General features: G+C 42.5%; 1 protein-coding gene across 1 annotated transcript in view; it reads left to right on the top strand.

Moving 5' to 3' along the window:
- The window catches only part of Fam184b (family with sequence similarity 184 member B), a 90,359-nt gene that overhangs the window by 52,226 nt on the left and 22,094 nt on the right, over nucleotides 1-16,039 (top strand). The window contains exons 7-8 of the mRNA XM_035452611.1: nucleotides 11,790-11,896; nucleotides 13,669-13,801. Of these exons, the coding sequence (XP_035308502.1) occupies nucleotides 11,790-11,896; nucleotides 13,669-13,801 (240 nt within the window). The remainder of the gene's footprint in view (nucleotides 1-11,789; nucleotides 11,897-13,668; nucleotides 13,802-16,039) is intronic.

The raw sequence follows: 16,039 nt of genomic DNA, 5'->3' as shown, positions 1-16,039 counted from the left end.
CTCAGACAGGTTGAAAGGCCCAGCCAAACACTGTAGTGGTTTGTAAAGACTGCACCATGGGTAAAGGTGAGCAGGAATTCTGGGAAAGGATCTCATTGAAGGAAAAATTATTCCATTTCACTCTTTGGGGTGGCTTAATGTGAGCCTGTCTTCCTAGGGGTGGTCCTTGGCCCAGGTAATTGACCCAACACAACTGTAAATGTCGGGCCTTTACCCAGGCCAGAGAGTCTTTTCTCTCGACCAGGAGTTTTCCTTAATAGGTTTTGATTACTGCTTTAATATTAACTGCCCGTTCCCATTATACCTGCTAATCTTGTCTTGTAGAATGCCCTTTCCTACCCTCACTTCTGGAAGCCTCCTACTCATCCTTTCATACCCTTAAAGTTGCTCCTCCCTGGGCCAGATTGTATTGCCTCAAGTGCAATATGATGGGAGTGTTGTGAGGACTGAAAGATTTAATGTGACTAAAATATTGTCTTAGTTATTTTTCTATTGCTGTGATAAGACACCATGACCAATACAGCTTATAAAAGAAAGTGTTTATCTGGGGCTTATGATTTCAGAGAGTTGGAGTCCATGATGATTATGATGGAAATCATGGCAGCAAGAAGGCAGGCATGACACAAGAACAATAGCTGAGAGCTAACATCTTAATACACAAGCACAAGACATAGAGAAATAACTGGGAAAAGACAAAGCATACTCCCCAGTGGCACTTCTCCTTCAACAAGGCCACATCTCCTATTCCTTCCCAAACAATTCTATCAACTGGGGACCAAGTATTCAAATATATGAGTCTGTAGGGGCCATTCTCGTTCAAACCACCACAAACACTTTCATGTGTTACTGACAAGAATACACTGCTAATAGTGGTGTATTGTTGTGTACATGTTTCCACCGAGTGTTGCTATAGTTACAAACCTGTATCTCCCTCAAAATGGCAGCTTAAAGACAGCAACCATTTTCAATGTCTTACAGTCTTTCCCTTACTGTGTTCCTTCCCTTCCCTGCTTGTGTCCACTGTGCTGACAAGTATAAGAGCTACACAGGTTTGCTAGCAGCATCTGAGCTTCCCTTGTGGCTATTGGCCTCATTTTCCTCCAAGTCTGCAAGAAAAACCAATCTGTTTAATTGACAAGTTACAATTAGTTGGCTAATGATTATTGCCACAATTAAAACTTCATAATTTAATAGTGCCTTCTAGACACTCTTCTCTCAATTCATCTATGTAGTTCTTCAATACTGCTTATTTTACCCACTAAATTGTTTTAAAGAAATTAAGAAATCTAATACTTATGTGCCCTAGGCTTGTGATAACTTTTATTATCTTGTTCCTATTTTCATTAGAAAAAGAGAATTAAATAAAACAGAGCAGCCGTCCAAGCCTTTCCCACTTAGGGCTTTCTCAATAGATCTCTAGGTTATTGTATGTCCTTCTGCCACATGGCTGCTTTTGCTTTCGTTCTTTCCTCCTCCTTCTTGTGCATAGCTGCTTGGGTTTAGTTTGTCTGCCCTAATAAAATTGCCTCAAGCTTTTCTCTAAGTCTGTTCTTAAATTCTATCATTAATGAAATTAAAAATCCTGAGAAGGGCCCCTAGTTTCCCCGGTAACATGTGGCAACCCAGGAAGGACTCCCCAATATTTCCAGTCACCATCTTAGCAAGGCCTCCCCTAAGAATTGGTGTTAGGTCTGGGAGGACTGGGAAAGAAAGTGCAGGACACCAAGGTACACAGAAATGGGTGAACAGGAGCCCGGGGAGGCTGATGGTTAAGTTTCAGACTCTGCTGCATAGTGTTCTTCCACCTGGAATCTGAGGTTTGCAAAAAAAAAAAAAAAAAAAAAAAAAAAAAAAAAACCCTAACAGCAATAAAGTAAGTAAGTAAAATGTAAGTAAAATTTAAGGTGTGACTTTCTATGTCTCCTGCTGCCAAAATAGGAATCAAGGGTTGTTCTAGGCAGGACCCTCACTGACCAACTCCTAGGGAATTAGTTCTACTTATGAATTATAAGGGAATGTTAGCAGGTGCACGTGTTCACCTGCTCTGTGGGTTAAAGTTGTGTCTGAGGGAGGTGTGTTGGAAATAAAGACTGGGTAGAAGAAACCATTTGAGGTCACATTGGCTTAGAGCAGGTCCTAGATCCAATGACTGTTGTCCTTAGAAGAAGGCTGTGTAAAGACAAATACTTAGGGAAGGAAGTCATGAGACCACTGGCAGACATTAGAGTAATGTGTTTGACAAACCAAGGAAAAGTGGAGATTGCCAGCAGCCACCATCTAAGGGATGGGAGGGGGCCATGCAGGGGGCAGGCTCGCCCTCAGAGCTTGAAAGGGAAACCAGTTCAGCCAGCACTTTTGCCATCAGATGCTGGGTCTCCAGAGCCAGAAGAGAATAAATGTCTATTGTTTAAGCCAACAAGCAGTGAAAATATTTTCCACAGACCTAGGAAAATAATACAGCTGACTGTAAATACAACCCAGGACCCAGTTTCACCCTTAGGGGTTCCTGCAAGGACAGTTCCATAAGCAAGGCTGCTATGGCACGAAATAGGAACACGGATGTGGAGGGAGAGCTGGGGGCTGTGGTTAGTGCTGGGCAGATTCAAGGTTCCTCCTTTTCCCCACTCTGCTAGACAGCCTTTTCAGAAGGAGATTAATCCGACAAGCTTTTTTTCCTTTTCAAGCCACAAGGATAATTCCTCAGAACTTTATTTCCTTCATGTTCTTTGCTAATGGATTTTGTGCTGATGTTTTTTCCCCTTAAGCATTTGGCTTTGCTGAGGGGGCACATAAAGAATTCTGCTACTGCCAGCATGTGTCACTGGGGACATAGAGGGGATGCAAGTAAAGGAAAAGAGCAATATTCCTAATGAGTGTACAAAAACCTAAAGGTTACCTGGCTCTCTACCATACCACTGGGCTGGCAACTTAAATTCTAGGATCCTGCCTCAGTTCCCCGTGGAGGTGGAGGTACCTTTTGTTGTTGGATAAATGCTTCTAGCCTTAAAACCTGAAACAAAAGACAAGAGACTCTGGGTAATGAAACAAAGCCTCCTGAATGTGGTCATTAACCGGGGACTCAGTTCTCCTGGGTCAGTTAGACACATTTAAGCAGGCTGCTGCATAAGCCATCGCTAATTAGCAGCTTGTTTGGTTCTAGAAAAAGTCAATAGTCTTCTACATTTTTTCTAAAGCTTTCTATATTCGTCTCTGTATTACATCTGTAAAATAACTTTCCTTGACTTGCCCAAGTAGATTAATTCTTAAAGGAGTTAATCTACCTGGGGTAGCTTCCATTCTGTTGGATGATAGATATTCTACTGCAACAGGATGAGCCATAGTTAAGCACATATTTACAAGGGAAAGCAAAAGCCAGGAATCAAGTGAATGTGGGTTGGATAACATTTGAATGGGAACTGGTCAATTATAAAGCCCTGTTTCCATCTTTGACTTCATTAGAGTCTTACAATAAATCCATTTTATAGAGGGAGAAAATGAAGGTGAAAGTAGTTAGGTGATAAATGAATGGAAAAAAAGAAATAAAAAGGAACAGGACTGCTCCTAGATATGGTACAGGAGAAGGCTTATTGTAGATATGTGGTAGAGCATGGCCAGAGTCAGGGACATCTAAGAGAGTCCAGAGTGGACATGACCATACTGAGCTGTGCCATGTGAGGAGATAGGGAAGGTGAGAGAGGGGAACCAGGTGCAGGAGCCAGGAGGCCCAGAGAAGGCAAAAGGGCCAGGTAACCAAAATGGTTAGACTATATAGGGAAGGGCAGCCCACCCCTTGGACTGGAGAAGTTTAGGGTGGGGGAGTGGTATGCCAACCAAGAGGTCCCTGTAACAGGTAGGGACTGAAGGATGCAGGGAGAACCTAGTGGACAGTATCTGCTTTCATGTGTTAAATGGGTACCTAAGCCATTTGTTCCAGGTTTGAAACCTAACAAGTCCCATATCCCTAGCAGCTGAGCCAGGATGGAACCACTGGAGCTGACCCTGTCTTATTCTTATTTAGTGTGTGACATATTAACAAACCTTCCAGGGAAAAGGGCCTCAACTCTCTTGGGATTAAGGAAAGTGACCAGGACTCCATCTGTTGCCTCTGATAATAGACTAGCAGAGAACCTTTTGCCTACATACATGTTGTGCTAGAAGAGAAGCTAAGAATCAGAGACTACTTCCCTGGGGTCTTCCTGTTCTCAGACTGTCCTAGTCCACTGAGGTTTCTGCCCAAGAAGCCTGGAGATGTTCTTATTCTAACTCAGTTCTTAGCAACTAGTCTTACATGTAGGAGTTCCCTGGTAGAATTCTTGGGATCACTTATGTATACCATCATATCATCTGCAAATAATACTTTGAGTTCTTCCTTTCCAATTTGTATCCTCTTGATCTCCTTCAGTTGTCTATATTGAATAGGTATGGAGAGAGTGGACAGCCTTGTCTTGTTCCTGATTTTAATGGAATTGCTTTGAGCTTCTCTTCATTTAATTTGATGTTGTCTATAGGTTTGCTATAGATTACCTTTATTATGTTTAGGTATGTGCTTGTATCCCTGACCTCTCCAGGATTTTTATCATGAAGGGGTATTGGATTTTTGTCAAAGACCTTTTCTGCATGTAATGAACAGATCGTGTGGTCTTTTTCTTTTAGTTTATTTATATGATTGATTATATTGATTTTCATATATTGTGCCATCCCCACATCTCTGGGATGAAGCCTACTTGATCATGGTGGGTGATCTTTATGACATGTTCTTGGATTCAGTTTGCAAGTATTTTTTTGAGTATTTTTTCATCTACATTCATAAGAGAAATTTGTCTATAATTCTCTGTTTTTGTTGCCTTGGGTTTCTGCCACAGAGCTAGGGAATGAGACTTGGGAATTAGGTCTGAGGGAACAGAAAGGGAGGAGAAGGTCCTGGATTCCTGCAGGTATGGCCTGTGGTTTAGCAGGGGTGCCTGCTAGAATTGAGGATTTGGATACATCGATGAGTAGGGGGAGGGAAGTTGGTGGGGGGTTGGTGGTCTGTGGGATCCACAGATGTGGTCAAGGGGGAAGGAAGGCTCCATCTGATGTTCTGTTTCAGGATTAGGGATGAGGCTAGGGGATAGGTCTTTGCTTTTTTAAAAAACTTTATATACCTGAGAGTTAATAACACGTCAGTGCACTCCCATTATACCTTCATGCTTTTTTTTGTTTTTTCTAGACAGGGTTTCTCTGTGTAGCTTTGGAGCCTATCCTGGTACTCGCTCTGGAGACCAGGCTGGCCTTGAACTCACAGAGATCTGCCTGCCTCTGCCTCCCAAGTACTGGGATTAAAGGCGTGCACCACCAACGACCAGCTACCTTCTTGCTTTAAAAGAAACTTTTTTAGTTCTCCTTTATGAAAAAATTACAATATACTTGATCTTTTTCTTATGATGAATCAAGGTTGTTAAAATACTCTTCAGTGAACCTATAGACAGATATAATACATGGTATATGCAGTAGATCAACAAGCTCATTGACAAACCAGCTACCCGAGTTCTTACTGGCTGGATAATCTTGGGCAGACATTTGCCATACATTTGCTTTAACTTTTTCATCTGTAAAATGAGGTTGATGCTACCATCTACTTTAGAGGGGTTGTGACAGCCAAATGAATTAGTATATGTCCAGTATTGGAAACAACACTTAACATCTGTGAATAGATATTTATGCTATAGAACTTACTCATTCTCAAGATAATGTTTAGCTTCCATAGATACCACCGTGCACTTTCCCAGTAATGTTGGACCAGTGCCTACTAACACTACCAGCATATGTAAGTGGCTATATCAACATACCTTGTCAATATGATGATTTCCAAAACCTTCTGAACATTGACAATCAGAGTTTTAGAATTTTAGTTCAAATATTTGCATGGCAGTCCAGTGAGAAGATTTGCGAAGGTCTAAATTTCATGTGCCTAACATCAATCACATCAACATGCTGTCCTATAGCCAAGCCTATAACAACATGAATGCTACAGGAGAACAGGACATGCAAAAGAACCTTAGAGGGGCTGTTCTGATGGTGGTGGCACATGGACACCAAAGCAGAGTGTTAGATGCCAGCCTCCCCAGTGATGTTCTTGCTAGACTGGGGTCTATAAAATTTAATAGCTGGTGTTTAAAACTTAGGCTGTTGTTTGTCCTGCCACAGTATCTTAGTGAGTCAAGAGTGATAAAAATAACAATGTTAATTGAGAGTAGAATTTCCACTCCCTAAGCATGCAGAGAAGGTTGCCAGACCTGGGTGTGGCTCTGGGGTGTGTCCCCACCAAAGTTAGCAAAAGTCCAACTAAATCTTTTTCCTTGTTCCTCGTGTCCAATATTGTGATTCTCTTAGGTCTATAGTGTTATCCATTGGTTTTCACAAAGTCTAATCTTGGTAATTTTGAAAAGAAACTTTATTCTGGAAGATTCTTGGTGCATAGATACCAAACTAGGGACAAAACAGGGAAGAGATTTTTATAGCAGCCCCTGCCTGGATTCTCTACAGAAGGAAAAGAGAGCAGCTATTATAGCTGTTAGTGAAGTCATTCCATCCCAAAGAGTGTGTGGGTGTTTTCACTGTACAGCACTTGGGGCTGGATGCCTAGGTAAATGAGGCCCAGTTTTCTCCTTGGAGGGCTCAAATTCAGATGGGAGAAAACAGATATTTACTTAAAAAATACCATAGTGTGATGAGTGCTACAACAATATTAGAAAGGCTCATGTACAGCCCTTAGAAGAGAGGAAACTCTCTGGGAGGGTTTAGAAAAGAACAACATCTGTTGACATGTGCCGACAAGGGATGATCTCACCAGAAAGAGTTATTCCAGGAAAAAGCACAAGATAAGATTCCCAGGAGCGATGGGAAGCAAAAAAAGGGGTACCATAGTCCTACAAAGCAGCTTTTGCTCACTGGAAGCCCCATGTGACTTGCTGAACACATACCTGAAAGATTATATGAAGCTATGAGCTATCCAAGAGGAAACCAATGTGATGTCTCAAGTATCCTCAGGCTGTGAGGGGCTGGCACTGTCCATCTGGTGTTAGTTGAGGGGTCTAGTTTCATCTCTTTGGGAACAAGGTGGGATGATTGGAGAGGTTCCTGTCATGAGTGATGAATCTCTGGAACCTGAGAAAACAACATGAGGCAGGGAAGCAGATCCCATTTAGGATTGAGATGAAGGTTCTTCCAGCTCTACCCAGGCCTGTTCAGGACCTCAGACAAGTGTGAATACCTCCTCAAGATCAGTTCCCACATATATCATAATGGTAAACGCAGACAAAACCCTGACTTGGTGTCTACAGCTCCTCCATGCACATGCTAGTATTCTCTTTATTTTATGCATAGAAAATTGAAGCCCTGTGTTACTCCCTTTAGTAAAATGGTAGCAATAACCCCTACCCTCCATACCACAGAGACTTGTGGTAATAGACAGCAGAAACCATATGATAGCATTTCTTGAAACCATTAAACATTCTATAAATGTAAGGTGACTTTATAGTATCTATTACAATCCCCAGCAGTCACTTCAGCAAAGCACCATTACATTAGGTGCTCTATTTTAAGATGAACAAAGTGCTGTCTCTGAAAGATGGTCAACTGAACTTTAAAATGACCTTGAATGTTCCTATCCAGGAGATTTCCTGGGAGTGAGTTTTTCTTTAAAGTAGGAAAAAAAAAAACCCTCTAGATGAGGTTAAATAACTAACAGGTTTTGAAATAACCACCCTTGTTTGGGAAGAAGCTCTTTGGTGGATGTTTTGGCAGACAGGTAGAGTTGTTTATTTTTCTGTGTGCACTATTTATATTTAGCCCCCTGTAGCAGTGGAGAGAGCATTGGGCTGAACCTGAGAACCCAATTGAGAACCTAATAGAGATTCAGGGGCAAGTAACATATGATACTTTCAGTCCCAAAGGCCAGAGTAGCCATTCCTTGCTAGGATGACAACTACAGAATAGTGACAGTCTATTCCTGTTGGAGGTCAAAGAAGTGGACAGCTGAAACATTTGTACTCTGGCCGGAGTTCAGAGATGTGTACAATATTCTGTGTTTCTAGGTTTAGAAGTGCTCATTCAGTCACCTGCTTATTGCTCTCCAAAATAAAGTTCATTTGTATAACAGTCAAGTGTTATACTCAAACCTTTCTAAAAATTGTTTTATGTTTATGTGTAAGAGTGTTTGTATGTTAGTGTATAACATGTGTGCCTGGTGCCTGCAGAGTCCAGAAGAGAGTGTCAGATTCCCTGGAACTGTAGCAACAAATAGTTGTGAGCCACCATGCAAGGAATCAAACCTGGGTCCTCTGAAAGAACAACCTGTGCTCTTAATAGCTGAACCATCTCCCAAGCCCACCCCCCAGCACCTTTGAATGGTGTGTTTGACCTGAAACACCAGGTACACAAGGTCAGGTGAGAAAGGGCTTCTCCTGGTCTGTTGGAATTGTCAAGCTATGTGTTGTTTCCCCATGGTGGGCCACATGTTAGTAGGAATAACAACTGTATCTTCTTAATTATTCTTTCAGCACTTAATGTGCCTACAAATGGCTGATGTTCAACACCTTTCATATAAACTTGTACCTGGCAGGACAGTTTAATGAATAGGACAGAGAGTGTCATTCTTTAGTTCCAATAATTAAAAGATCAGATTAGGAAACTCGTAAAACAAACCTTTGTTTCAGAAGAACCCTGGGGTCTTTTTTTAATCTCTGGTGTTGGAGGCATGTTCTTTTCATTCTTTGAGGGAGATTCTGTGTTAGTCTTTTTGTGGTACTACAATGAAATACCGTAGGCATCTTTATGGCCTTGTAAAGAGTTTTATCTAGCTCCAGTTTTGAAGCATGACTTGGTTCTGGTCTATGACACAGGGCCCAGGCATGTGCAGAATCAAGAGCTTACCATGAAGCAGGAATCCAGAGAGAAACAGTTTGGGGGTTGTGTAACAACTTGCTCTTTCCAAACCTCACTGCATGAGGCCAATATTCCCTCTGAGAGCAGGATCTCAGTGACCCAGAATTTCTCACTGGGCTGCACCTTTTAAAGGTCCCATGAGTCCTATGCCCCTAACTAAAGACAGCCTCCCAACATAGAAACTCCTAGGGGCAAACCACAACCAAACAACAGCAGATACCTTCTCTGGTGTTCAGGAAAATGGACACCAATGGATATAAACAGAAAGAACTGCCTAGTTTACATCCATGTTCAATAAGGAAACTAAATAACCTTCATCTCTCAGGTTGATCTGTCTGTTTACTGTAGTAAGAATACTTATCATGATATGACAGACTTTGAAGGTCCCTGGTGGAGGGCCTCACTCTCCCTGGGGAGGCGTTGGGGGATGGATTGGGGGGATTGGTGGGGAACATGGGAGAATGGGAGGTCAAGGGAATTGGGGGGGATAGATAAGTAAATATGAGTAGTAATTAAAGAATTAAAAAAAGAATACTTGTCATGTACTGTACATCACTGTTAACTATAAGTACTATCTTGTAAAGCAAGCAGATCTCTACTTGACAGTCATCCTGCTTGAATGAAACTCTCTACTTCTGTCTCACTACCACAGTCCCTGGGAATTGTTATTCTATTGTCTAACTTTATTAACTTGACCATTTTTTGTTTCCCTAATAAGTGAAGTGATAAACTGTTTTTTTTTTGTGGCATCCATATCCATGTGACATTTAATACAATGGGACTAGATGAGAATCAAAGGCAATATATATATATATATATATATATATATATATATAGAGAGAGAGAGAGAGAGAGAGAGAGTAAAGTCCAAGGACTTGCTTGGGTCTGGGGAGAAAAGGGGGCTGGTAAAGGGCAGCAGGTGCAAGGTTGGTTAGAGAAAGCCCAGGAAAGAATTACAGTCTACTGGCCTGCACTAACAAATGGCACATGTGGGCTTTTACTGGCAATATGCAAACTCTTACATGAAGAAAAGAAAGGTTGATGTCTTAGGGTTTCTATTGCTATGATAAATCACCATGACCATATAGCAAGCTGGTGAGGAAAGGGTTTATTAGGCTTACACTTCACTTGTTGTTCATCACTGAAGGAAGTCAGGACAGCAACTCAAGCATGGCAGGATCCTGGAGTCAGGCGCTGATGCGGAAGCCGTGGAGGGGAGCTTCTTAATGGATTGCTTTCCCTGGTTTGCTTAGCCTGTTTTCTTATAGAACCCAATACTACCAGCCCAGGGAAAACTCCACCCACAATGGGCTGAAACCCTCCCATATTGATCACTAATTGAGAAAATGCCTTACAGCTGGATCTCATGGAGGTATTTCTTCAACTGAGGTTCCTTCCTCTCTGATGACTCCAGCTTGTGTTGAGTTGATACACAAAATCAGCCCATACACTTATCTCAACTGAGGCTCCTTCTTCTCTGATGACTCTAGCTTGTGTCAAGTCGATACACAAAGTCAGCCCATACAGTTATCTCGAAGTCTACTGAAACATCCAGTTAGCAAAGCCCTGAGAACCGACGGTGTGTTTTCCATGTGAAAGTTATCATTACCTTTACATGGTGAACTTTAATAGACATTACAGTACATGACAATGCAGAAGGCAGTTTCGTTCCAGGTCAAGTTGGGCATGGGAGCCCAAGGACCCACCTTCCAGCTCCCACACCTCTTCATAGCCAAGGCTCCTCATATCTAGGATCTCAAGAACAGTTTGAAAAACACAGGTGCAAGCCAACATAATTGTCTACATTTTTTAAAAGAAGAAGGAGAAGGAGAAGGAACAGAAGGGAGAGAAGGAGGAGGAGGAGGAGAGGGAAGAGGAGGAGGAGGAGGAAGAGGAGGAGGAGGAGGAGGAGGAGGAGGAGGAGGAGGAGAAGAAGAAGAAGAAGAAGAAGAAGAAGAAGAAGAAGAAGAAGAAGAAGAAGAAGAAGAAGAAGAAGAAGAAGAAGAAGAGGGCTCAAAAAAGGGAGGACCCTGTCTCAAGGCCATCCAACTAGCTTGTGGGGAAAAAATTAGTTTTCAACTTACCACCATTTGATGAAACTTGAGAATAAATCTCATCCTGCCTATCTTATCCTCTACTCTTTAAGGGCAGTTGTTTTCATGATAAACAGAGAAAGGAAAAAAGTCTTTGCCCTCTTAGATTTCATCTTAGAGAAGGGTAACATAAACAAATTCAATTGATTAAACACTCTGAGGCCTCACTGCTAGGAATCATTTCCACACTGTTCCCATCTCCCATATTTAGAGATATGAGATAATAGAATGTCAGGGCTTCCAGTCATTTTTCAAGTCCCATATTTCCTAACCCTGTATATGCTACAGTCTAGGGTATGAGTATAGCAATAATAAAGACTGCAGTTATCTTTTCTGACCACTGACTGACTTCTAGAACTGCCCTCTGACCTTCCCTGGGTCAGGCCTAACAAGGACCATTTGTAGGGAACACTTGGGACTGTCTCATAAGGTAGTAAAAAGATCAGACCCAGCATGGGAAGACCCCACTGCATATCCCATGTCAGAATTATGGGAACTGGGAAAGACACTGGCTCTCTCTTGGGTTTGTTTTACAACCATGTGAATTGTCTTGCAGACTGCAAATCAGGACACCAAGGTCAGAGCCCACACTAACCATACACCTGGATGTGTTCTAGGTACTTGACCATTCCAACCTTACTATCCTACATCTGCCAGTGGGGTGACAAGTGGGTCTCTGAAGGAACGTTCTCCCCTGCTTTATGGTTTTAACAAGCCAGATTAAATCCAGGAACTTCAATTAGTCTCATCTTGTCATTGTTTTTGCCGTAGGATCCATGCTCAATGTCAAAGGAACCTTCCCAGATACTGCCCAGAGAGGAGGACCTGGAGAAGCTGACAGCTGAAGAAGGAACCAGCAGTGATGAAGAAGAAGAAAGGTACAGGCAATCTGGCAACCTTCTGAGTGTGCCAAGCATGAAGACTCAGATAGGAAGGATTTGCTTGTTCATTCCTTCTGTCCTCAAGTGCTTATGGCTGACTTAACCTAATGCTTAGAGAGAGAACAGGCATGTCTTTCATGTTCTTCTACACAGCTATGGCTTTCCAAACTGCCCTATTTAACTTTCATACCAACATAGAAGACTTTATAAAGAACCTAAAGCTCAAAGAGATTAATAATTCTGCCAGAGTCAAGCCTACATTAGCTACTGCCTTTTCTTCTATTGTCGAGAAAGCAAGGGGAACTCTGTTACCAGAAGAAGCCCCCATGTATTCCACCTGCATTAGCTGCTGCTGCTTTGTCAGCCATCCTCAAGATAGGATATTTACCTCATGGTGAGCTACCTTTGAGCTTGGCCTGGCCATGCTTTGCTGGAGTCACATACCTTTGGCCCCTAGCTGAGAATGAGGTGTTACAGCTCTGCCTTATTCATACCTTTTCATGCTGGGACTCAGGCTGCAGAAGTACTCCCTAACTAAGGCAATATTTTTGTCATGGTAACATGACATTATGATAGTTTTTAATCATTATATTTTCATAAATGTATATGTTGTAAAGATTTTTTTAAAATTTTATATGTATGAATATTCACCTGCTTGCATGTATGCATGCATGTAGAAGCCAAAATAGAAAGTCAGGCCTCATAGAACTGGAGTTACAGGTGTTTGAGTCACCATGTAGGTGCTGGAAACTGAACCCAAGTCCTCTGAAAGAACAGCAAGTGTCCCTTACCACTGAACAACCTTTCCAGCCCTATACATACATATCTTACACCTGTGTGTCTGGACCTTCTTTTCTCTGCAAAGCAGAAGCCCCCATCCTCATGCCCTTTTTTCCCCAGGAGCTTTTACCCACTAACGCCTGGTTCCCTGGCCTAATGTTTTTGCAATGAGAAACTAAAGGCCTTTGTGTGACATCCCTTCACATTGTTAAACAAGACAACCTTTTTTTGTTTGTTTGTTTGTTTTGTTGTTGTTGTTGTTTTTGTTTTTCGAGACAGGGTTTCTCTGTGTAGGGGAGCCTATCCTGGCACTTGCTCTGGAGACCAGGCTGGCCTCGAACTCACAGAGATCTGCCTGCCTCTGCCTCCCGAGTGCTGGGATTTAAGGCGTGCGCCACCAATGCCCGCCATAAGACAAACTCTTAACAATCTAAGCATTTTAATTTCTCAGCGAGTTCAGAGTGAGAAAGTATCTTCCTGAAAGACATTTGTCAACATCTTCTTTAAGATGCAAAACTATTTAAGCTTTTGACCAGCTTTTCAATTGGGAGAAGCCTAATTATCATCTCCAGTTTACACCTGGAATAGTCAGCAAAATTTATGAGTATGCTTTGAATGTGTAGAAGGCTGGGCAAAATGTTTTGGGTTTTTTTCTTTCCCCCTTTCTTCCTTCCATCCTTCCTTCCTTTCTTTCTTTTCCTCCATATGTAGGAAAAATTATGAAACTTGGTTATAAAGACCTAATTTTTGGAGCTTCTTGGGCCCTTTAGAAGAACTCAAGCTCACAGTCTCTTATTTGTTAAGTGCTCAATAAGATCAGGTAGTTCCTGTAGAATCTTGAAGAGTAAAACTTAGAATTTAAATCAGGTTGGTTTTTGAAAGGCAAAGGTTTCTTATCCCAGTAACTCCTCCAAGAGCTCCCTCCTCCCAGGTAGGAGCAGTTGAAACATCTACAACCTCTAATCATTCTAATATTCATATCTTCAAAGGATTGGAGAACCCCTCAAGGATGGACATGACCTACAACCTCCACTGTGCTCTGTGCTAAAGGAGAAGGCAGTGGAGATTGGATATCGACCAGAGGACTGGCAAAACCAAAAACCCAAACTACAAACCCAGGTAGTAGGACAGCTCTGGATAGGATATGTCTCACCCATCCCAGAGTGCAACTGTACCTCCTCCTACAGACAGCCTTGAAAAGCACACATGGCCAGTTCCCATCTAGCTGGGCAGGGTGTTATAGGTCCAGGGTAAAGTAGACTTCTTGGTTTTGCTTATTCATTAAAAACTTCAGCACCTACTCTGTGCCACAAGGATCCATCAATGAACAAGTCAGATGAAAGTTCTTGTATGTTATACGTAGGGGGTATACAGATATACACCAAAGGTCAAGCAGACAGTTAACAGTATGTGTCCTTGGTTTCTGTAACTGAAGATTCAGGCAACTTCAGGTTGAATATATTTGGTGGACAGTGCCTCTGTATTGAATGTATGCATACTTTTTGTTGTCATAATTTTCTAAACAAAGCAGCTTGATAACTGTTAATATAGTTTTTGGTATTCTAAGTAATGTAGGAAGGCTTTTATACATATAGGAAGGTGTGTGTGTGTGTGTGTGTGTGTGTGTGTGTGTGTGTGTGTGTGTGTGTGTATTTGTTATACAGACACTACTCTGTTGTATATGGTCATGGAACCAGTCTTCCACAGCCATAGAGAGATGATTGTGTTTTCTATCTTACAGAAGAGGTGCTAAATACTAAACACAGTACATTAGAAGAGTTTCAGGAATAAAAGCCTCAGTAAGGAGTGAGATCTAAGGACCTATGCAAGGTTTCTTCATCCCCTCGATTTCTCTGGGAAGGTTCCTGACTCATCCCACAGCCCCCTCTTTCTCAGCACTCAGGGCTCTACTTGAGGAGTCTTCTGGAGCACTCACTGAAGGCTCACACCTTCCCTAGCTGCTCAACAGTTTCAAAGATGGATGTTCAGCAAGGATGCTGGGACCCTGGAAAGGTTGCCTTTAAGGACAATAGTTCTAGGGCAGGGAGAGACCTGGTCTGAGGCTGGATGTTTGTCTCACCAGGTCTCTCAGCTGCAGCAGCCTCTACAGCAATGTGCTGGTGACTACAGGGAATACCTTCAGGCACTTAAACAGCTGTCAGACTATAAGAGGGAGAAACTGCAGCAGGGTCTCCAGGAGAGCCTGCAACACAGCCAGGACTCCAAAGTCCAGCTTGAGGCTCTCCACCAGCGAGCCCTGAGCATTCTTTAGAAAGCCAAGGCCCAGGAGCTCAAGGTATGGTGGCTCTATGATGTGGGCAATTTGCTGGGCATCTGCCCTATCTATTCCTGCTAGGCACGAATGTTCTACACAATGCCTTCCATCCATGGTTTCCAAGGACTACAGCAACAATAGGAACATTGTTATTCTAGACCCCTTTCCGCATGAAGAAAAGGCTCAGGGAGATTCAGTAGCTTGCCAGTCAGAGTCTGGTCTATTGCATACCTGGTTCACCTTTTCTCATTTTTGTATACTCTTAACAACATAAGAACAACTTGTATCAGGCATCAGGGTGACACGTGTTTATAATCTAGTACTCTGGTAGATGAAGGAGGGGACCACTATGAAACTAAGGCCATCTGGACTACACAACAAGACTCTGTCTGAAAGAAAAGGAACATCTTGTTTTCATGGTGCTGTGTGTCATGCATGCCAGGGATTCAGGCTCAGCAAGGCAGCCTTAAGAGAAAGGGGAAGAGCAAGCTGAAAAAAACCACTCAGCTGGAAAAACCTTCCAGAGGGTAGGGGAAGCTGCAGCGTGGTGGCCAGGTATTTAGTCCAGCAGGCAGTTCAAGCAACTTCAGCACCTTGTACCCACTACCTTCTGGTGAGCCTCAAGCATCACGTTCCTTTCCATTATCTTAGGAGGCCACCTAAAGAGGTGTCTCACAGAAAGGAAGCAGACCCAGAAGACAGTAAAAGCAACCAAGGCCCCATGAAGGAACAGAGTTTAGGAACCACTGTGCCACTGGACAGCCTAGAAGAAGGCAAGGCGGCTGAGGTTCCATGTGGATCTAAGCAAAAAGAGAACTGATGGAGATGTGGACATTGCATTGGAAGTGTTTTTCACTTTTTCACTTTTGGAAGCTGTGGCAGGGCTCAGTTAAAGAGCACTAAGCAAATCTGCTTTCACTACAGCAGTGAGTAATTCAAATGAAAGCCAGAACATTGTACAAGGAAATGCTTCTGTCACAACCGCTTATTAAGTTCAACAGAGAAGGCTGAGGAGTACACGACCTTCTGTTTTTAAAATGAGATGGTTGTGAAAGCTGAAAGGAAGAAGTTGTGAGACATAAAAT

Source organism: Cricetulus griseus, assembly GCF_003668045.3.
Source record: "Cricetulus griseus strain 17A/GY chromosome 1 unlocalized genomic scaffold, alternate assembly CriGri-PICRH-1.0 chr1_1, whole genome shotgun sequence".
Taxonomy (NCBI): domain Eukaryota; kingdom Metazoa; phylum Chordata; class Mammalia; order Rodentia; family Cricetidae; genus Cricetulus; species Cricetulus griseus.
This window is presented reverse-complemented; position numbering and strand designations above follow the sequence as displayed.